The 22,672-nt window shown below is 43.6% G+C and overlaps 1 protein-coding gene across 6 annotated transcripts in view; it reads left to right on the forward strand.

The window, feature by feature from the left end:
* Positions 1-22,672, forward strand: part of Med13l (mediator complex subunit 13L) — a 230,795-nt gene that overhangs the window by 104,527 nt on the left and 103,596 nt on the right. For 5 of the 6 annotated variants that reach the window (XM_076561227.1, XM_015997298.2, XM_076561225.1 and 2 more), the window contains exon 3: positions 22,151-22,235. The exons of the other annotated variant lie outside the window; for it this stretch is intronic. In XM_076561227.1, the coding sequence (XP_076417342.1) occupies positions 22,151-22,235 (85 nt within the window). The remainder of the gene's footprint in view (positions 1-22,150; positions 22,236-22,672) is intronic. 6 annotated transcript variants of the gene reach the window in all.

Consider the following 22,672-nt stretch of genomic DNA (forward strand, 5'->3'; position numbering starts at 1 on the left):
ATGCTGAGAAACCTTGACAGGGAAAGGAGCTGAATTAGGAACTGATGTACTGTGACAGTCATATTCCTTGGGAAGTGGTGTAGAGTCAGTGGAGTAGCCATGGGACGGGAAGGCTGCTGTAGTGCTGGGCGCAGCTGAAGTCTTAGGGTGGAGAGGCCGATGGTTTGTGTGGTGAGTTACCAAACCTTAGCTGTGTGAACATATGCAGAGAGACCACTGCAGGCTCAGTGCACAGACTATTTAGTTTAAGAAAAGCAAAGCCCACGAGCTCCCATGGAACATTTACTTCTGCCAGAGACACTGCTTTGAAGCGCCTCTGTTAGTGATTAAGCCTTTGTTAATCCTTGAAAATCTTCCAGGAAGCAACTAGGGCTTCAGGGACCCAACTGCTGTCCTCTCTTTACTGCATGTTCCTGACTTCCCAGTCACCTTTGGCTAACTGTAGTCTTAAAGTTAAGTGGATCATTCTAGAAATAGATGTTTGCTAAGTTTGTTGTTGTTGTTATTATTGGGTTTTTGAGACAGGGTTTCTCTGTACAGCCCTGGCTGTCCTGGAACTCACTCTGTAGACCAGACTGACATCAAACTCAGAGATCTGCCTGCCTCTGCCTCCTGAGTGCTGGGATTAAAGGCGTGCGCCACCTCCACCCGGCCATGTTTTGTAGTGGGAAGTTTCTCTGGTCCTGCCCTGCCCCGTGGTCTGGACTGATCTCTCCCACCAGCAGTCCCAAAGCCACTTGTAAAATAATCACTGAGAGGCTTATATTAATTACAAATTGTGTGGACTATGCTCTTTCATCTTAAATTAACCCATTCCTATTCATCTATATGTTGCTATATGGTGTGGCGTTACCTGTCTGCTGGCATCTTGTTGCTCCTTCTGCAGTGGGCTGGCGTCTCCCTCGACTCTACCCTTCTCTCTCTCTCTGCTTGGATTTCTCACCTGGCTGCAAACTTTCTAACCATAGGCCAAAACAGCTTTTTTTTTTTATTATCTAGTGGGAGCCACACATATTCACAGCATACAGAACGACACCCCACAGCAATGTTTGCTGGTTTTAAACCACATGTTGTCCTGAGTAGGGTGATGAGATCCTGTGTTGCCAATGATAGATCACCTTTTGCTGAGTGTAATCATAGTGTGTGTATTATCTGCTCACTATTCAACTTAGAAGGTATTGAAATGCTTATGTTCAAAGGACTCAATTTTATTTAATAATGGCCCTAAAAGGTGCTATAGTTGTATTTTATTACAGGTTGAGCATCCCTAATCTGATGAACCCTGGAGGTGTTCAGCATGTAAAATCTATGTACATATCCATAAAACTCTGAAATCAGAAACACTTGTGTTTCCAAGCATTTCTGATAAAGGATAGGCAACCTATTTAGTTTTTGTTTGTAATCTGTTCTTAATTATAAATTTTATACACACACACACACACACATATGCACATGCACACGCACACGCACACGTGAGCGTGCTGTAGCATGAAACACACTATATTGTGTTTGTGAATATACTTGAACTGTGAACCGTCTCTTAGATGGTTTGTATCCTCTTCAAATAAGGGGACTACTACAGTGTTCATTCTTGGTGAAAGATGTCCTAATTGAGTGTTTAGTTAAATTTGATACTAGCACAGAGAATTTATACTGAAGATGCTTTGAACAAAACTCCCGTGTTTTGGGATAGGTGCTTTCATTATGGGAAACCTTGTGTTAGGAAATAGATTTGGGACAAGGATAATCACCCAGGATTCTAGAAGAAAGGGCAGCGTAAGTCACCTCCAGTGTTTTCATGACAGTGAGGAACAGCAGAGGAAAAAGTAGGTGACTGGGCCACTGAGTCTGCATTCTCAGCAGGTAAGACTGTGATGGTCCTTGGTGTTGCTGCCTCTGGTTTAAGTGTCAGTAAGGTTAGTGCTAGGTGTTATTTTAGAGGTAGCCCTGCAGTGTTGGTATGAGCATGGCTGAGTGGAGCGTGGGACCCTTGTGGCAATGAGCTACCAAGAGCATCAAACAGGCATCTTTGTGTGCTGTGCTTGGAACCCAACAGCAGAGGGAGAGCAGGCAAAGATGACCTCGTGTGTGCGGGCTCCCCTGCTCTATGCAGCCACCTGGCTTCTATTAACTTCGGCAGCATTGGCTAAATAATTGGGAGTTGAAAGGAGGTATATGTGTGTGGTCTCTGTGAACCAATCAATAACCCTTTTTTATAAAGGTGCAAGTCACTCTGATTCTTTTCGTGCTTGAAAATGGTCTTTGTATAGGCACACAAGCTTTAGTATTTTTAACTTTAAGAAACCATTTGTGGCCAGCCCTCAAGAGAGACAAGAGAACCAAAATGTCCTGGCCTCTCCTTGCCCTGTCTGCCTGTAGTTTGTTTTCCCTGCCTCCAGCCCTTCTCTTTGTGTGTGATGATGTTTATGAATCTAACGGAGGCCACAGAAATCACTTAATGCATCACTTGGTTAAGTATTTTAGAGGAAATATGTCCCAGAGAATCATGCACATGGATCAGTCCCAAGGGGGAAGTGTAGACTGTGTTAGCACCATCAACTCCTGAGGACACACGGAAGCCTGAACAGGCTGACTTAGAGCATGGGTCCGGTGGTGGAGCAGAGTTCTGAGTTCCAGTTGGTGAATACAGATGAGGTGTTGGGGTGCACCCATTCATAGCCATCCACAGAGACGCTCAGGAAAGGAGCATGCCTGCTTCCTCTGCTCTGCTCATCATTGCCTTTTACTTACCCTGTGACCAAGAAGAAGTTTTAGGTTGCATTTCATGCCTCATGTGCATTTCAGGCATGATGGCTTTACTTGTAGTGAACGTTGGTGTGGCAGAGGACTTCCTGGCCTTCCTCATTTGACACCAGAAGAGAAGGAAAACAGCCTTCATTAAGTTTATCTTCAGTCTCTTGTCTTGGAAATGTAGTGCAGTTGGTAGAGGGCTTGCCTGCGTGCACAGGGTCCTGGCTTCCAGCCTTAGGTACCAGAGGCCAGTCGTGCTGGTGCACACAGAATCTTTCCAGCACCTTGGAGGGAGATGCCGAGCTAGGATAAAATGTCATCTTAGTCGGATAGGGAGGCCAGCCTGGGCTACACGAGACCCTCCTCCACAGACAGACGAACCCCAGTAAAGACACTGAAAAGATAGTTCTTATTTCAGAAAACAGACTATTCCAGCATGTGATGAACACATTAACAGGCTTAATTCAAATGAACATTGATTTGGAAGTGTAGTTTTGTTTTTATGTACACACGCCTGAATTGTGCATACTTGACCTTAAAAAAAGGCAACAAGTTAATACTAGACTTTTGTTTTTTTTCCCCTTGAAGCAGGGTCTTGTTTTGAAGCTCTGACCACTCTTAAACTAACTCCTGTAGCCATGTGTCTGGCTAGCCTCAAGCAGCTGCAACCCTGTTTCTATATGTACTTGTTTGATAAGAGGAACTATTTGAGTGCCACTGTTTGCCAGGCACTGTTTAAAGAAAGTCTGAACCTGATTTGTGGATTTTAAGCTCTAGGAGGGGAGATAATAAAGAAGTCAGCCATAGGGTATGAAGTATGTCATGTGTTAGCTGGTGATGTGGAGAGTGAAGCGCAGGGGAGTGTGGTTGCTGTTCTAAATGTTTGAGTAGCCCGAGAAAAGTCACCTTCAAGGTAGACACAAAGCACTCTAAGCTCTTCAGGAAGAGGACTGCATCTGTAGAGGCTGCGGGAAGGTGAGGGACCTCACTCGGACTGTCTGTCTAACTTAGGGAGCATAAGGGGCGAAGTGGGATGGCTGGGTGTCCGGAGACAGTTCTGAGTAGAGGAATGCAGAAACCCTCTGCCTCCCACACTGAGATCAGCTGGGCTGGGAAGAACCGGCGGGAAGAGCAGGCACGATGGTGTTAGTAAGGGACATGTGGCTTCCGTGCGGGTGCATGTGTCAGGGATGAGAAGCAGTGTGTTCTCATCTTGATGTACAGTGAGAGAGTAAGGCTGAAGCAAAACCTGGAGAAATGCACAGAAAATTTGCCACATTTACTGGTACTATTCAGTCATTATTTTTCTTTTTATAGAAATTATAGTTTGGAAAACCTGGTTACTAAGGGATAATTTTATTTATATATTTTGTTTTCATATCATGCCATTTGTATTTTTATATGTAAAGCTATTTGTGTATCCTATTTTTATAGGTCAAATTTCTACAAATAAAAAAATGAGGAATATAATATAGTGTACTACTGCCACCTAATGTTTGCAGCCTTTCATGTATGTGATTACAGCTGGCCATCCAGCCTTGATAGTGGCTTGAATACAGAATGTTAACAAATTAATTGAGGTTTATTTAATTGCCTTCATATTAGGCTCCTGTATGGATACTTAACATGTTAATTGAATTGTATAGAAATAGGGTTGTGAGTTGAAGATTAATTTTATTGGCATCTTGATCTCTATTAGATTAAGTTCATTGGATATGTATTTGTTTTGATCAGTCCTATTGTCCCTCTATTCTCATGGTTATTATGTTCTGATGGGTAGAAGACAGAATTAAAACAACACATAATAAACAAGCAAACAGTTAGCAGATGAGGGAAGCAAACAGGACAGCAGGCCTTGCTGTCTGTAAACAGAGCCTGTGGATTAACAGCAGAACAGCGTCTGGAGGGGACGGGCTGGACTGTGGTGACTGCCAGAGCCGCATTCCTGTGGAAATGCAGTGGAAGGTCTCTAGCACTGTGTGGGAGATGCCTCTCTGGACGGAAGACTGATTGCTCTCGAGGGGTACATTCTGGACCGCCTTTTGTGCTTGTCTGTTTCTGGGTCCTTTTACCAGTAGGTTAGTGTTGAATGGGAGGGTTTGCTATCCATCTCAAGACATGCCCTTCACAGGAAGCTGATCTCATATTATCTCAAGCCATATCTCAGAGGGACGAGCCTGTACCACATGCCTGCCACTGGCCCTCTCACTCACTCTCTAGTTAGTTCTAAGTCACTTGTGGGTTTTTTGTTTTGTTTTATTTCATTTTCTTTTGAGACAGGCTTTCTCTTTTTATAGCCCCGACTGTCCTGGAACTCATTCTGTAGACCAGGCTGGCCTTGAACTCATAGAGATCCGCCTGCTCTGCCTCCTGAGTGCTGGGACTAAAGGTGCACACCATCACTCCTGGCTTAAATGTAACTTGTATAAGAAGCAAGAATGCCAGCCCAAGCCTGCAGAAGGGTTCAATAGAGCCTCATGAGGTGCTCTGTGTGCCTTGAGGAACATTCTGGACATTTGGCATGCAGCTTTGAAGTGAAGCAGGAAACCATTGTCTTCAGTTACTGCCATCTAAGCTACACTGTGAGCAGTGATAGGGACTAGACTGTCAGTGCTCTGGTGAGGACACTGGGAAATAGGCAGGTTTACTCATGGTATGCAGGTTTTCCTTTGCAAGCTCATTTTGTTTCCAGTGGAATTGGAAAGTATACTTCATCTGGGCATGGTCTGACATGATCCCAGCACTCTGGAAGCAGAGGCTGGTCACAGAGGAGGGTCTCTGTGAATGCAAGGCCAAGTTAGCTTGGTTTACATAGAGAGACGCTATCTCAAAAAACAAACAGCAGCCAGGCGGTGGTTGCACACGCCTAAAATCCCAGTACTCGGGAGGCAGAGCCAGACGGATCTCTGTGAGTTCGAGGCCAGCCTGGTCTATAGAGCGAGATCCAGGACAGGAGCCAAAACTACACGGAAAAACCCTGTCTTTAAACCCACCCCCTCAAAACAAACAAACAAACAAACAAACACCACAACAAAACATCACCTAAAAAGCATATGTAGAAAAGCCATAGATACCCTCTTTGCCAGTGAAGGCTGTCAGGGTTTAAGGTCTGTCTATTTAGCAAGTAGAACATACTCACCAAATTTAATACTCTTTCCTGGGCCCTCATGAAATAAAACAAAACAAATGGAAGACATTTTTCCTATTACTAAAGAGTTTAATATCAATTTGGAAAATATTTTTCAGAATAACATTTCATAACAACTGTACAAGAGTTATTTAATCTTTAAATTTTGTTGTTGTTGATTTTTGGTTTTTTGAAACAAGGTTTCTCTATGTAACAGTCTGTCCTGGAATTCACTTTTATAGACCAGGGTGGTCTGAAACTCTCAGAGATCTTCCTGCTTCTGGCTCCTAAATGCTGAGATTAAATGCATGTGCTACCACCACCCAACTTTTTCATTTTTTTAAATTTTATTTTATATGTATGGATGTTTGTGTGTGTGTGTGTGTGTGTGTGTGTGTGTGTGTGTGTGTGTGCGCGCGCGCGCGCGCGTACATGCATGCGTGGTGCCTGTAGAGGCCAAAAGAGGGTTCTGAGGCCCCTGGATTGGAGTGAAAGATAGTTGTGAGCTGCCGTGTGTGTGCTGGGAACTAGGATCCTCTGTAAGAACAGCCAGAGCATCTCTCCAGCCTCAGCCCTCATCCTTTGTCTTAATAAAAAGGTACTAGGTCAGGCTTGGTGGCATATACCTTTGATCTCAATATTGGGAGACAGAAAAACAGAAGAGGTAAATATAACAGCTTTTTGGTTCTGAGGTTAGGTGATGAATTTGACGAGCCCTGTTTGTGTTACTATACTGAATTTTGAAAGGCAGTGTTTTCTCTAGAGAATGTGATAACCCCTATTTTCAAGATGGAGCATCTACATTAAAACTGTTTGTTGCTAAGTACAGTCTGCCTCCAGATCGTCATCATTATCACCAAATCCCCTTGGGAGTCAATGCATGCCAACAGGGCAGTGAAAGACACTGTACATTTACTTATGTCCCCCCCCCCCCAACCTTTGAGATGTTGTCATAGTTAAAGTTGGAGAAACATTCTCTAGGGATGATGTTCTTGATACTTGGTTTTCCTGATGAAAGCTCCATGTTTCACCAGAAGCCGTGGCTGCCTGTCCTTGTGATTAGGTGGGAGTCACTGTGGCTGTATCTCTACTTACACAATAGTTTCTGGTGCTGCCCTTAACCTCATGTGTTAATGGCTTGGCATTCCTGCAGTTAAGGGTAGAAGAAACTTTCAGAGATGATCTGATTTTAAAACACCTTTCTCCTCTTTTAAATACTAGGAAAACATCTGGAGTCAGAGATGTGATTTATGGCAAAGTCCCTCCATCTCGGGTTCAGAATTCTTGTTTAAGTGAAACAGAACACAATGTGCTGCTTCATCCTGTTCACTGCCATCTAGTCAGTTTTCCTTGACATTTCTGCTCTACTGGGCACAGTATGGCAGATGATTTCGAGGAGTTATGGCTTACGAAGGTCAGATTTACCTTACTTGAGCTTCCCCAGAGCTGACCTGATGGCCACAACAAGTATTGTGGGAAGTCAGCTCCGCTCGCCACCCACTGAAGTCATAAAACTCCAGAGCTGGATGGAACCAGTTAAAAGACAAGGAGCTTGGTGTGCTTTCCAGCTCCCCTCTGCTTCTCCTGGCCCAGAGTTTGCAGGGAGACTCCCAGGGACCACCCAGGAGATCCGTGGGTCCTTCCTGTTCCTGTCAGGCTTCAGCACCAGTCCACCCTCTCCTGTAGGGTGGGCTGCATCAGCTCCCAGTAAGTGATGGGAGTACTTTTACGTTTAGGCTGTAAATAGCTAGAGAATTAGTGTTTTAGAAAGTTTATTTTGTGGATAAATTAGACCATTCTATCTTTCAACAAGTAGAGAATTTAAATAATATTTGTGTTTATTTGCCCCACCTTCATAGTTTGGCATCCAGCATTTTTCAGGCTCTTATTTAAAGTCAGTTACCTTGGACAAGGAAGCCTGTAGGAGCTGCCCGCGGCCAGAGAACTCCTCTGACCCAGTGGAGGTGGAGCAGGCCTACTGGGTGCAGGCTTGTCTCTCTGTCTCCATTGCATTTGGCAGTATCCTGGGGTGGGGGTGGGGCTAGTAACAGCTTCTTGAGTTCTTCTCCTTGGGTTTTTTTTTTTTTTTTAACTGGGATTTGGGGTTCCTGAGAATTTTTTCCTGGCTTTCGTATGCCTGGAGGTTCAGATTGGAACTTTGAAAGGCCTAGAATTTTGTTAACATTGTTGTCCTCAAATGGATCAGTTCCTTTATTCTAGGTCATTGTTTTGTTAACTTTAGAGAAGACCACACAATTTATTGCCTTAATTTCCTTATCATAAAGTGAAGATTTTCGTGTGTCCACCTCCTAAGAGAATAGTTCTTATTCATATCACTGCCATTGGCATTTCCCACTCAGGCCAGGCTCTTCAGCCATGTGGGAGGATGTGGAGGAGTGTTGATGGCATCTGCTGCTTGAGATTCTCCAAGGAGTTGGGCTTAATAGCTTGAGGTGTCCTCATAGGAAGCAGTACTGGAGTGAGAACCTGCAGAGACGGACGCCTTGAGAAGGCAAGCATTGTCCCCAACAGTACTTCAGCAGCCCTCACTCGTTTGCTGGCCTTCACCTTGGTTGTCTTCTAACGTGAAGTGATTCTCATACTTCACCTGCCCGATCTGAACTTTGCTCCAGAAATAAAATATTCATGCAAGTGTGCACTTAATGTGTACTGTGATGCTAGGGGGCCACTAAGTCATATTCACTATTGCTTAAAAACATTTACTGTGTTTGGGCTTCAGAGACTTGACCACCATTAATTTGGAGTTAATGCCTTATGTTTATAGCTACCATGTGATTATACCACATTGTTTTATAGGGAAAACACAAACAAAACTATAATAAATACAATGTACAAAGTGCACTCCCCAGTCTTTACTTGCATGTATATACTTAAATGCAGTCTACCTAGAAGCAAGGGTTTCATTTTGTCCTGGCTGTTGTACTGTGGCTGGTGTGCATTGGCCAGTGTGGACACTGAAGCTGTGGTTGTATTCAGTTGTGAGGAAGTCATTCCGATGAGCTCACTTTGTAGCAACACAACATGTAAGTGCTTTGGAGGAGCAGTGCGTGTATGCCTAGAGGAGGGGTAGCCTCCTAGTGCAGCAGCCTGGTTGAGTGTCGGAGCCACAGCAGCCAGGCGTCTCTGAAAAACTGACCTGAGCATAGCAAGGGCTCTTCGGGGGTGGTGGTGGTGGTGAAAACCATTTCTGAACAGCTCAGAAGGCTTCCGAACTCATAGCAGCCGGTGTACATGTCATTAATTCTACCCCATAGTTCCTTTCTGCCTCGGACCTTGCTCTTGAGGCTTTCCGCTTTGGGCGGCCTTTCCTATCCACCTAGCTCGTTGGTAGCATTGAGTCTCAGAACCAGAGCTACTTCTCCATAGTGATCTTCCTCTGAGTATGTTTCATTGATAAACAACAAGTTGCTTTAAACTTAGTGGCACAAGTCACAACCATTTGATGATGTTCATAGGCTCTCTTAGATGACAGATGAGGAAAGGGTAGGGAAGATCGTCTTGTCTTATCTTGTGGAACAAGTGCTGTTGAATGTCTGGATGTTAAAACTACCCAGAGATGCGTTTAGTCACAGATGGGAGTGAGCTGGCATTGTGGTTGAGAGATTCATTTCAGGGTAGTGGCCCCAGAGTGACTACATATATTATTAGGGCTCTAGGATAGCCTTTGTGACCCAGCCTAGAGTTGACATGGTGTGACTTTTACCCTGCTCCTTAGTTGAAGCATCCATGGATCCCCTTTTCAACAGAAAGAGACAGAAGCCTGTTGCTAAGTAGGTGTGTTGTTGAGGAATTTGAGCTTGGTCTTTAAACGGCCTTATCTAGTAGTATCTCAGGCTGCCACTGCTCCCCTTCCTACATCTAATACAGGTGCAGTGTATGTAGGTAAAGGTGTTATTGCTACTATTGTAATTAAATGTGGTGGTTTGAAAGAAAATGGACCCCCAAAGGGAGTGGCACTATTAGAGGTGTGGCCTTGCTGGAGGAAGTGTGTCACTCTAGGGGTGGGCTTTGAGGTCTCCTATACTCGTTATGCCTAGTTTAGTTCACTTCCTTTTGCCTGGGGATCAAAATGTAGGACTCAGCTCCTTCTCCAGCACCATGACTGCCTGTGTGCCACCATGTCCCACCATGATGATAGTGGACTGAACCTTTCAACTGTAAGCCACCCAGTTAAATGTTTTTCTTTTTAAGAGTTGTTGTGGTGATGGTGTCTCTTCGCAGCAACAGAACCCTGACTAGACAACTAACCCTGTTTTCTGTGAAGATGCTTCTTGTTCCATGCTGGTGTTTTAGTCCCTGGAGTAGAGGTGTGTGAATTAAAGCCCAGAGCCAGTTAGTATCAGAGCTGATATCCTAGTATCTTGTCTATTGTGATATTTCTCACGAAGATGTCTTGTGTCATATTGTAAAATTACAGAGCGCCTATGTCTTTGTTTACATTATGCTCAGCAATGGAACTGTGTATGTTTAAAAGGTGCAGCTATCCAACTGCCACTTGTTACTGCTGTCTCAGTGATTTGTCACCAGAGGTAAACCCTTGTGCTAGATGAGTGTCATCTAATGTGGACACCGAGTAGCAAGCACAGTTACTCTGTTATGCTCTTCAGATAGGCATTGCAGACCATCTCCGACCATCTCTGCTCCACCAGACAGACACCATGGCTGGGTCTGGCCTCTTTGGAAGATGTCCTCACTTACACGGTTAGCAGTTGATGAACTGTTGCCTGGGATGTCAGCTGAACCAGCTCAGGAATTCAGCACATGCTGCTTCTCCATGTGGTCTCAGTCTCTTTTTGCATGGCTGTGTTCCAGGAGTGAACCTCCTGACAGTTTTTTAGGTTCCAGACTTGAAGACTGCTACTGTCAAATCTGTTATACTCTTTCTTGTTGAGGCAGTCACATGGAGCCACCTAGACTCAGAAGGAGGAATAAACAGTGTTAGCACTTGATAAGAGAGAGTGACAGTGTTGTATTAAAAGAAGCAGCATGCAGAGTGATTGGGTGCCTAGGTATCCAGGGAGCCAGGGCACCACAGGCGCTGTGGACCAGCTTAGTCTGCAGTCATGCCGTCTTTACAGGGGTCTTGACTGTCAGGATCTGGGCTCCACAGTGACCAAGGGTTAGTGTGTGTTGTCCTAAGAATGAGAAGAGAGGGATGCTCAGCCATGACTGACAAGGTAGAACTGTGTTTATAGATGCACTGTGGACACCTGAAATTAAAGGCTGCTCATGTGCTAAAAGAGAGACAGATATTGTGGAACCTGCCAGAAACTGGTTATGGCTTTGAATGCTTGTTGCCTCTCAGTTGTGAGAATTTATGCTACTTTACTATGCTCTTTCTGTGAGATTTGCAGGGATTCTGCTTTTTATGCGTGGATGATCAGTGGAAATCACACTTATGGATGCTTTTCAAGCATTTCTAGTTGAAGTTTTTTTCCTGGTTGCAACTGTGTAGCAGCCCATCCCTTCAAGCGTGGTTACTCTCCCCTTCTCTCTTGGCAGGTAATGAAGCCCAGACAAAGCTGGCTGCAAGAAACCACATTCTCTGTGTAAATAGCATGTTTAGTTTGACTACAGGGCATCTCAAAATGCTACTGCTATGTGATATCCTAAAAGAGCATTTTTTTCCCCCAGAGATTTCATGTTTTGGACTTTCATAGTAGCATTACACCAGATATACTGCAAAATGACAGACGGAGCCTATCCAGTGCCATGAGTGAATTTGGCAGTTCCAGAGACATGTGAATAAAGGAACATGCCTGAATGAAAGAACAGGATAATACTTGTTTTGGTGCTGATCTTTCTAAATGTGACATTGGGACTTTGAGTGAACACATGCACATGTACTTACCTGTACATGTAGAAAAATGAAGTTCTTAACCTTAAACCCCACAGTTTCAAAGTGTTTGTTAACGTTGATAATTACATAATGCAGTGCCCAGCTCAAGGCAGTCTGTCTGATGAGGATTTTGTGGACGTGACATCAGCTTGTACACAGTGCTGTGGCAGAGCCCTGCATTTTTCTCTGTGGGAGAGTGAAGCTTATTTGTTTAGGCTGATGGTGGTTACCTTTCTAGTTCCCTATGCAGCCTGCAGGTATAGCCATGGGATTTTGAGATAGCATCTTTCTTTTGCAAGTAATATGCTTATTACTTGCATATACAGATTATGTTTATTTTATGGATAATTTCCACAAAGAAAAAATTCTCTTTCCTAATAATTCCTCTTTTCCTCTAAAATGCCCAGTAGGATTGAGTGAGTGCACCTTCAGCCTCTCTCCAGTGTGTCTCAAGCGGGGGTTCTGTGTCCCAGGGACACTTGGCATTGTCTACAGACATTTTGGGGGATGACAACGGGAGAGTGGATGCTTTTGTCATTTGGTGTACAGTCAGGTGCACAAGGCAACTGCACTTTCAGCGTTGCTTGGGTTGTAAGACCTGCAAAGGGAACCCCCAAGAGATGCTTTTTAAGTGTTTGTGTAAGCCTCCAGCATTTGGATAATACATGTTTTTCACATATGGTTAAGTGAAAAATTACATGTTAAATATCAGGTGCATTTACTCTTTCCTGTTTATTTTTCGGGTTATTTCTTGCCTTGTCTAGTTTGTGAGTTTTTAAAAATGGCTTAGGAACTTAGAGAGCTTGTGTTGTGAAGCAGTCCTCATACATTCAGCAGCTCTAGACTGGTAAAGGACTGTGTGCAGCCACACAGAATGAATGCCCCTGTGGCTTGCATTGTCTGCTGGAGGACTTCAGCACTCACTGATGGTCAGTGTCTTGTCCTGCCCCGCAACTAGCCCACTAGGGCCAAGCAGGGAGCTTCCGTCTGCTGCCACGCCCACCCAGTGCTCTGGCTCAGTGTGAGAACCAGGCTTCCAAGCTGTTTATCATTCTTTCTAGAAACACCTTTCTGGCCTTTTGACAATCTTGACTTGTTGTTTTGTTTTCTTTTCAAGACAAGGTTTCTCTGTGTAACAGTCCTGGCTGTCCTGGAACTCACTCTGTAGACCAGGCTTGCCTCGAACTCACAGAGATTCACTTGCTTCTGCCTCCCGAGTGCTGGGATTAAAGGCATGAGGCACCTGGCAATAATCTTGACTTTTAAAATGGCCTTTCAGTTTTAATGATATTACCTGCTCATTGATAATTTCAGAAAAAGTAGATGTGTTATCAGAGGTACTTATTTTCTGGAGAATGAGGTTTCAGAGTATCAAAACATCCTGGCACCTGGAAAATTTTGGTCAGGTTGTTTTAAAGACATAGATTGATTGAGTTTTATAATTAATAAACAGTGTTTGGACTTTTTTTGGGAATTCAGAAGGAAACAGCTGTTACATTGGAAAAGCAGTGTTGCCCATGGTACCAGAACCTCTCATGCTGTCTCTAAGATCCTATGGAGAAAGCACTACTGTGGTGCTTAATGGGGTTGAGCTTTGGGTAAGGACCCTGAAGGTAATGTCTTTCCTGTCTGTTTATGCAGAACTGCCTGTGGGAGGGGCAGTTTCTGGCTGCTAGGGTGAATTGGGGCAGGGTGGGCAGGGCAGATGGAAGAATATGGTGTGAGGGCAGCCGGGATCTTTCAGTTTCATCTCCTCACCTGTTTAAAGCAGTTCTACTGAAAGGGGAGAGCTTGCAGTCTACCTCCAAAGTGTCCTGTTGAGAATGTTGTGCAGTCCAGAAAGTGGATCTTTAAGTACTGCCGAGGAGAGTTTAGAGTCGACTCAGACGTGTCTAAGTTATGCTGGATTAAAGACCACAAATTCAGCTTTTAAAATATTGGAGAGCCACAAACATTTAATGTAAATGAATAAGCTTGAGATACTTGAGGATAATTACTGATGCTAATTGGGAAGACAGTCGGGTAAACTGCAGAAATTCTTGAGTTATGATTCTACAGTGTTTTCCTGTCGGTTTGTCTGTCATCCATCCATCCATCCATCCATCCATCCATCCATCCATCCATCCATCCATCCATCCATCTATCTTATCTCTCTCCCCTCCACCCCAACCCCAAAAAAGGAGAATTCAAAGGTCCTGAACTTTGGTGGATGTGGCTTGTAGCAAATGCTTTGGCCTTAGGTTTGTTACCTCACAGGAGGGGACAGGCACATACATATTCTTACTGATACAATGTCACAGCAGCATGGAATATGGATTGAAATCTCATCAGCCAGTACTACTGATGTTTTCCAACCATGATGACCAAGATTGATGGGACATTGTGAGTTGATAGTGACACTATATCCTCATTGATAGAATAATAGCCCATAGAATTGATAACTAGAATCAGTAATGTGTAGGGAAGAGGGTGAAGAGTTAGTGGCTCCACTCACAAAAGTGTCTTCTTGGGATTGAAATCTCATCATTTAAAGTTGTCTGTTTAGGAGACTCACTCAGGAGATGTAGCTCTGTGGTAGAGCGTGTGTTGAGCTCCACCTGGCCCAGCACATGGACATGCACACTTCTGTGCATACAGCTGAATAACACAGATCTGATCTTCTTGCTTTTGTTCTCTTTGAGTGTTTTTTTTTTGGGGGGGGGAGGGGGGACACAGTATTTTTTCTTAGTGGAAGATTTTGTGTCAACACAGATTGACTTGTCCCTTTCAGATAGTGAGAAGTGCGGACACATAGTTCTCACCATTTGTGGCAAAGCCATTGTTGAGAAAGTGAGTGAAGGTGAAGGGCTGCTGAGAGGGGATTGGGTTAGGCGCGTGTGTGTGCGCGCGCGCGCGCGTGTGTGCGTGCGATTGGAACCAGTCAGCAGAGGGAGTAGAAGTCCAACTGTGGTCCAGGGAGGCAGGCCCGGTCCCAAGTGTCCGCCTTCTTGCTTATTGCGTTCCTTCCTCTCCTTTCTTGTCTGCTTGCTTTGTTAAAGTTCAAGTGAGTGAGCTCTGTGGATGAGCCATGTTTTAGTCAGGGGCCTGTAGCTAAGGGCTTCGAGCAGTTGGGTTGGCACTGTGGATGATGGTCACTGCAGTTAGGGTGTGGGCAGCTCGGCGGGCAGCTCTCCCTGGCAGGTTGGATTCTCCCGTGTGGAGTTCTTTGCTTTTTGAAGTACAGTTGATTAAAGTTTAAAAATTTAAGGAAAGTTGTATGCAAAATAAATGAATTATTCACCAACCTGATCTGGTCCCTATTACATATTATAGTGAACTTAAAAGCTTCCTGATTGGTTCAGGTAAAATAGTCAGCACTAATGAGGTACTTCTTGATTGGTGTACTTTATAATAGCTACTTTTTAAAACATGGAATGAAGAATTAATGTCATATATCAATTGACAGAAAATTTCATCATGTGATTGACAGGATAATAATGAGCTAATTATTTGGTAAATACATTTTTTTCTGCATGAAAAATCCATTTTAAATGATATGTAGATTCAAGGCTAGCCCATCAAATACCAATTTAACTGTAGTATTGGTTTGTGTTGTGTTTGATGAGATTGTTTCAGGGACTAGCCCTGAAACACTGGAAATCATTGAGTCTGTCCTAAAAGCTGTCAACACAGCGCAGCTTTTATTATAGCCGTGCCTTGCTGGAGCTAGAAAGACTCACAGTGTGCATGACTCCAACAGAAGAGTAGAGCTGGTAGTGCTGGCCTCTGTCTGCTTTCTAGTCCTGGCTATTCCAGTGCCTGGTAAATCCACTGCTTGTATATTCTTCATGTAAATCCTCTTGTGGGTGCCTCAGTGGTTAGTCCTTATAAACGTCTGTAGAATTTCATGATTTGTAATGGATGAAGCTGTAACTGAGGGCACACTTGGCTGCACAGAGCCTGTAATTCAGTCCTATGGAGGGTGAGGCAGGATTTTGAGTTTGGGCTAGCCTGAGCCACTGAGAGAGGAAAAAGAAGAGAAACCACAGGCTTGTTTTGAAGATGTGTGCATGGAGGTTGGATCTGCTGAGTGCAGGCTAAGTGTTCCAGTATTGGATTGTGGTCCTTGGTATGGTAGTGTGAGGTGTGCTGGGTGCAGTGGGAGGCAGTTAGGTGAGCATCCCCTTCCAGGAGAACAGGTCTCAGGGCCTCATCTCTTGAAAGGAAGGCATTGTGAAGGAGCAAGACTAATCTCTTTGGCTACTGTTCTCTTGTCGTCCTTGTCTCTGCCTCCTTGACATGATGAAGTCAGGAGGACTTTCTGCCTCAAAATCTATGAGGTAAGGAAACCCATCTTCTTCATAATTATTCAACTCAAGGTATTTTGTTTTGATAACAGAAAATAGACTAACTCAATGGGAGAGCTACACACTCTGCTTTGAAGGTGAAGAATAATAATTGGATTCTGCTAAGAGTTTTGATAGTAACCAGAGTACACATGGAAGCCAAACACCCAGGATTCCAGTTGCTAGAATACGTGTAAACTGAAGTATTGAGAGAGAGAGAGAGAGAGAGAGAGAGAGAGAGAGAGAGAGAGAGAATGCTGTGGCATCATATTAGATTACTGATAATTGATTTTATTTTTCTCAAACAAGCTTATAAAAATAATTTGATTAGTTTTTTTTTTTTGCGGGGTGGGGGGAGATGTTTATGATTGTATACAGTATAAAGGGACAAAGTAAAGGAGAGGAGTCTTGGATATGTAAAGAGTATAAATTGTGTTGTCTTGGTTGATTCTGGGTATTAATAGCACTTAGGCCCCTCAGCATTGACTTGAGGTCCATTTAACAGCTTGTTAGAGATAGGCTGTGGTGCTTTAGTCTCTGACCTTGGTGGGCTCATGTCCAAAACAATGTAACAGTGTAAAGTTGTTCAAACATTTTGCTGGATTGTCAGAAACAGGAATGTTTGGTTTTTCTTACCCTTTATCCCCCTCCTTACCCCCATGAAACTTTTTAGTGTGTGTGCTTGGGATGAGGGAGGAAGGATGAGGGAGGAAGGACGAGGGAGGAGGGAGGAGGTCAAGCACTGGTAATTGAACCAGGGCCCCGTGCCTGCTTCCTTAGTACTCCATCCAGCTTTACCAATCTGTTTTTACAATTGATTGTTAGTAATACTTGGTTTTAGATTTATTGATGTGTATAAATACACACTGCATGAGTGTCAGGGAGCTGGAGATGGTTGTGACCGACCATCCTGGGTCCTCTGCAAGGACAGCAAGCACTCTTAACCACTGCGCTGACTCGCCAGCCCCTGAAGTTGTTTCACGTTTCAAATTCGGTATTTGCTTGTCTTTTCTCTTCTCTTTCCAGGATCTGTTTTGTGTTCTCTGCACTCTTCACACGTGTGAACTCTTTTTGCTGTATAGCACATTCTTAATGGAAACTACAGTTATGTTATAGGAGGCCTAAAGAAAGAGACTAGAGTGTTTTTAAAATGCTACTTTCCACTATTTTAACTAGACTCATTTCTACACCTGACAAATGCTTTGTTCTTAACTACTGGTCTTTGTACAAATTATGGTTGCCAACATGCACACTTGGTCTCACAGAAGGTGCAGCCCCATGAGTGTGAGGGATGTTCACTTCTGGAAGTGCTGTGGCAGAATGGCCTGCACTTGCTGTCAAGGGCCTCTGCTCTCACAGCTGGAACCTTTGCTAGTGATTGCACGCTGGGCCAAGTGATGGAGTTATTCTGCACTCTTGTTTTTCTTCAAAAGAGTATTTTTAAAAACCACGTTAAAATAGGAAGCTTGGAGCAGTGTGTTACAAATGAAAACTAGCTGAAAGAAAGTGCAGGAAAAGGATCTCATAGCAGGGGGAGATGAAGGAGTTGAACACCGCTGTCAGCGTCCTAGACTGTCGGGGAGAGAAGCAGAAAAAGAAAGGGCAGCAATAATTAGCTAAAAAGCGACCAAGAAATGAACAGGTAGGGTGTGTGTACTTCATGAGACTGCCACAGTGCCATCTGTCAGGTGGAGGAGACAAGACATGTAGAGCAAGCAGACTGAGGTCTCAGAAAACCTTCTGTGTGGAGTTCAAGTTGTCTGTCTGTCTTTCTCTTTCCTTCTCCCTTTTCTTCTCTCTTCTTCCTGCTCCAACCCCCCCCCCTCCCCCGGTGTTATTTTTACTACATTTGCTGTTTTAACCTGTCAGTTACAAAATAATTACTATGTCACTGTGGCTGGCGGCTCATAGAGGAAAATCTGCTGTCTCTTAATCAGAGGTGATTACAGTTTCCCCTGTCTGTAAACGTGCTTGGTGGGTAACGAGAATGCATTAGTCTCAGGCTGATGTGCGAAATGAAAGGCAGCAAGAAGCGGCGGCGGCACCATTGTTGTCACCCCAGGCGTGTCTAATGAATCGTGTTTCCATGTTCTCGTGGTCACGCCAGAGAGTGCCCTCTGCCAGGGCTAAGCCTCCTGTAAAAGGCTCTGTAAGGTTACTGCAGCAAGAACAGAAATGCTGGCTGGGTGGGGGCTGGGGAGAATGCCAAGAAGACAGCTGCATTTCAGAGAGTTGCAGCTGGGAGGATCACTCACTGTGATAGCAGGGGCAGACAACTGTTGGGGCTTTAGTGTAAGGGGCATTTGGGGCCTGTCCCGTCAGACTTTTAGTAGCATGCCGGGAGTATATGTTTACATTTCAAAACATGTTGCCTCTCAAGAGTGGAAGGGAATAAGAAATGTTCAATGTTGAGAACAGCATTGAAACCCAAAGGTTGAGTCTTCTTGACTAACATGAGACCATCTTAGAGGAAGTTTATATAAAGCTTTGATGGATTTAAGTGAGAATGCCATAACTGAATCATATGTGTGTGTATCATATACATGTATGTGCTATATAATGTGCGTATGTTTTATGTGTACATCATATATCAGCCATATGCATGGTTTTCATTAACATTGAACATTTCTTGGTGCCTAGAACAATAGCTTATACCTGTAATCCTAGAACTCTGGAAGCTGAAGCCAGAGGATTGTCATGAGTTTGAGGCTAGTCTGGGGTATACTGTGAGACTCTGCTCAAAAATAAAAATAAAAAAAAAAAAACCACATTTAATTTATATCTCATGATCATCCTTTGTAATTTCGGAACATGTAGCTGTTTAATAAATACCAGCCTTAAGAGTTTAAGTAGCAGTAACGCGTGCTCACAAAGGAAGCCTGGAGTTTACAGTGAGGTGAAGACCGCTTTCCCAGGAGCCAGAGGTCACTGCCAAGCTGGAGATGCCCTTCCAGACCTTTGTCCATTTATTTTTGAGTATATTAAGAGCATAGGAATAAAATGCTAATTGTCATTCTAAAATGCTTGAGAAGAGTGGTGAATGGGGTAAGCTTGGATTTGGGAAGTCAGTGCCACACTTGATGATTTCTCTTTCAGTGTGAGCAATCTCAGCAACATGGGGCTGTTTTCTGTACAGCTATCTTCAGAAGGTCTTGCTCAGTGTATCCAGAAATCGAATTCTCTGACCTCCTTAGTAGAAAATTTACTGGCTTTACATGAGTCCTGTGATCCATTGAAATGCTAACGTGGGTCATGTCTCAGCTGCCAGTGCTGAGCAGAAACCTTCATTAAAATTCTGGTTATCCTGCAACTGGCAGAGGACCCATGCTGTTAGAGACTCCTTAGGAAAACGTTAGCCTGGTAAAAATGGCACGTTACAGCCACGCTTCTGTCTGCTGAGCATGATCAGGGTTGCAGTCCTTTAACGTTGTAAATAGGTCAGAGCAAACAGCACTTCCGTGTCTGCGTTCTGATACTCCATCCTCTGGTCCTTAGCTGACTGATGAATTGACAGTGGAAAAGCTAAATGCATTTCTGATATAGATTTGCTAAGTCAACCCAAATGTTCTACAGCCATGAGCAGTTCAAGAGAGAGCAGTGTACTGAGTGCGTTGGATTTGATATAAATAAGTCCATTTAGTTATTAATGACTTCCAATAGATTTTACAAGGCAATCAATGACAGCAAAATGGTGATCAGTCAATGATACTGTGTGTAATTGGATTTTTTATGGGTATGATGCTATATTTCAGAATTAATCTGACACTATGCTACTTTGTTACTCAATTTTTTGTTAAGTCAATTTTTTAAGAAATCAGATATGTCAGAAATTGTCTATCTCAAGTATTATTTGGTACAGTCCATCGTGAAATTGGTGCTGTCTTATTGCAGTGTCTGCTTATTTTACCGTTGTCAGGGAGTAGAGGTGAGAATTGGAAAGTTTTAGTTTTTAATTACAGTTTTATGCATTGAACAGCACAGTTGAAAACAAAGACAAAGGGGGCCTCCCTTTAGATCCGTGTCTCCTTAGCCACGTGTCACAGCCAATCTAACAAGGGACAGTCCTCTCCTGAGCCTTGCTTCTTAGTCAGTTTGCGTTTGTGGGGTTTGAACACAATTTCCTTTTCAGTAGTTTTAGTGGCTGAATGAGGATTTGTTTCCCACTGGTGCCCCTCCTCCTCCAGTGTTTGCAGCGGCCAATGTGCTCACTGAACTCAATGTTCTAGATAATAGGTTTCAGGAGTTCTGATGCCTGAGGTTAAAAAGCAGTGGGGAGGAAGAGTGTTTCTGATGTGTAGACGTTCGTTCGTTCAGCTGTTGCTGCAGTGTGATACATTAAAGAGACTTATGTATCACAGCTCAGAGGGAACCTGTATTCTTTGAAAGCATTCTGGTTTAGACCCTTCGCAGGGTGAGGATGGATGCAGGAGCTGAGTGCTGCTGGCTGGCTGTCTTCCCCACCCTCTCCAGCATCTCCCCATCACTAGTTTTGCTTATGGAACAGATCAGTGTCTGCTGAGAAACTCCAAGCCACTGAGTGTTTGCTACTTTGATGTTTTGTCACATGGACACTTGGAACCTCTTATATGGCCTTTCTTTTAAAGAAGCATATTAATTCTGCAAGATGCAATGTTTTAAAAGTTGGGAAAAGTTATAAACTGAAGATCTTGACTATTTAGACACTAAGCAGTGATAATTGCTATTTAAAATTTCCTTTATAGAATAATTTCTGTATTTTTACAGTTTATCTGAATGAGGATATTAAAGGAGCTAAGCGACAGCACTTGAAACAGATTCTGAGTTTAGCTTTACAACCCCAGTGAAGTGACCAGGTGCCAAGAGTGTGTGTCTGCACACAGTAGCTGCGGCAGCGCTTACTTTAGTTACTGTTCTTAGTTTGGCTGTAACCCTTCAAACAGCAGAGGGGAGTGTTTGCGTCTAGGAATCCTTTGATTGACACTTCCCACTCATTTACTCTACAGACCTATTTGGTTTCTTGTGCCTTATCTTCTGATACCAAAAGAGTTTAAATTGATAAAGATAGCCTATGAACCAGTTTTCCGCCTATTTTTCTATTCATACCAAACTAATATTTAATTGGGAAGCTTGGGGTCTAGATTTAAAATGTTGTATTTATCACTGAATGGTTTGTAGGGCTTGTGAAGGTGTTCCTGCCCACTTTGTGACCATTGCCATGGTCCTCAGTCTGTAGGTTTCCCTCTCATTCATGAGAACCCAAACCCACTCCATAGTCTAGCTGCCTCACCACATCCAACACTGCCCTGAACCTCAGCATCAAATAGGATGAAGTGCTCGCTGCTGCCTTGAGTCTCAAAGAGATTCTACCTGCCTCTGTCTCCCAAGTGCCTCTCCCCCCCCCCCCCCCCCCCCGATCTTAAGTCAAGCTAATTTAACTTAAGAGGAAATTATCTCTTTTGATCTCCTCCGCCCCCAATATACAGTTAGGAAAAGAAAAAAAAGAATTTTAGGACTTCATGGGCATTGGATTCTTTTGGAGTTACTTGTGGGTCCATGGCATAACTTACTTCAAAGCAAGCATGCTGTTTCCCTCAGATGTTAAGTGTTTATAAAATTATAAGTCCAGGAAGCAATTTAATAGTGTAGCAAGAATTAATTTTTAGCAATCTGTCCAAATTCTTTATAATTCCATCTAGATGTATTTTCATTAAACAACTGTGTATAATTCAGGTACTTTTGGGAGTGGCCTCCTCGGTCTAGCTGTTAACTTCATGACACCTTTGCTGTTTTTAAGAAGAAATGCTTCACATTTCTTCTTCCGGAGACCTGGGAGAGTCGCTTTGAGAGTGTTAACGGTGGCTCAGTTCTGAAGGACGGAGTGAGGGCTGATGGGAGGGCTGTGCTCCTGACCATTCTCTTCTCCTTCATTCCCACCTTAGCCTGTGGTGGGACAGCAGTTACCTTCCCTTTCAGTTCCCTCTGTAATCAAGATGAAATCGTTGAATTAGTTCATTAACTTTGCATTAGAAAAATGTGTCAAAGTTTCTTTTTATTTGGATGTCCTTTTTACTGGTTCTTTTTTTTTTCTTTTTTCTTGTTTCTTTTCAGTTGTGGAAGAAGGACTCTGGGAAAATGGCCTTTCCTATGAATGTAGGACGCTGCTCTTCAAAGCAATCCACAATCTGTTAGAAAGGTAAGAAAGGGGGCAGTGGCGTGGCTTTGCGCTCAGGATTGCCCGGTCCACTGGGCTTTAGAGACAAGGGGTCGTTTGCAGCGTGAGAGTTGTGTGTATGTGAAGCTCCTTTTGTGTTTCTGTTGATAGAAAAGCTTTAGGGACCGTATAGAGAACTCTGTGTTCCCTCCCAGTCCAACATGTTTCTTGTTCGGTTCCTGCCGTTCATTTCCGGAATCATTCACAGACTCACTGTCATGGTTCTTTCTACTCTGAATGCTGAGGTGTATGCTTCCTAAGGTCAAGTCTGTCCTCATGGAAGCCTAGAATCCCTATAAAAGTCACAGGGTAGTCTAACTCTCTGTAATAGAGGCCACCAGGCTCTGCAGTTCTGGTTTTTGCAACAAGATAATATATTTAGGTTTCATAGCTCTCCAAATCTAGGAAAGTTCTCTCTC

Source organism: Peromyscus maniculatus, chromosome 23 (assembly GCF_049852395.1).
Source record: "Peromyscus maniculatus bairdii isolate BWxNUB_F1_BW_parent chromosome 23, HU_Pman_BW_mat_3.1, whole genome shotgun sequence".
Taxonomy (NCBI): domain Eukaryota; kingdom Metazoa; phylum Chordata; class Mammalia; order Rodentia; family Cricetidae; genus Peromyscus; species Peromyscus maniculatus.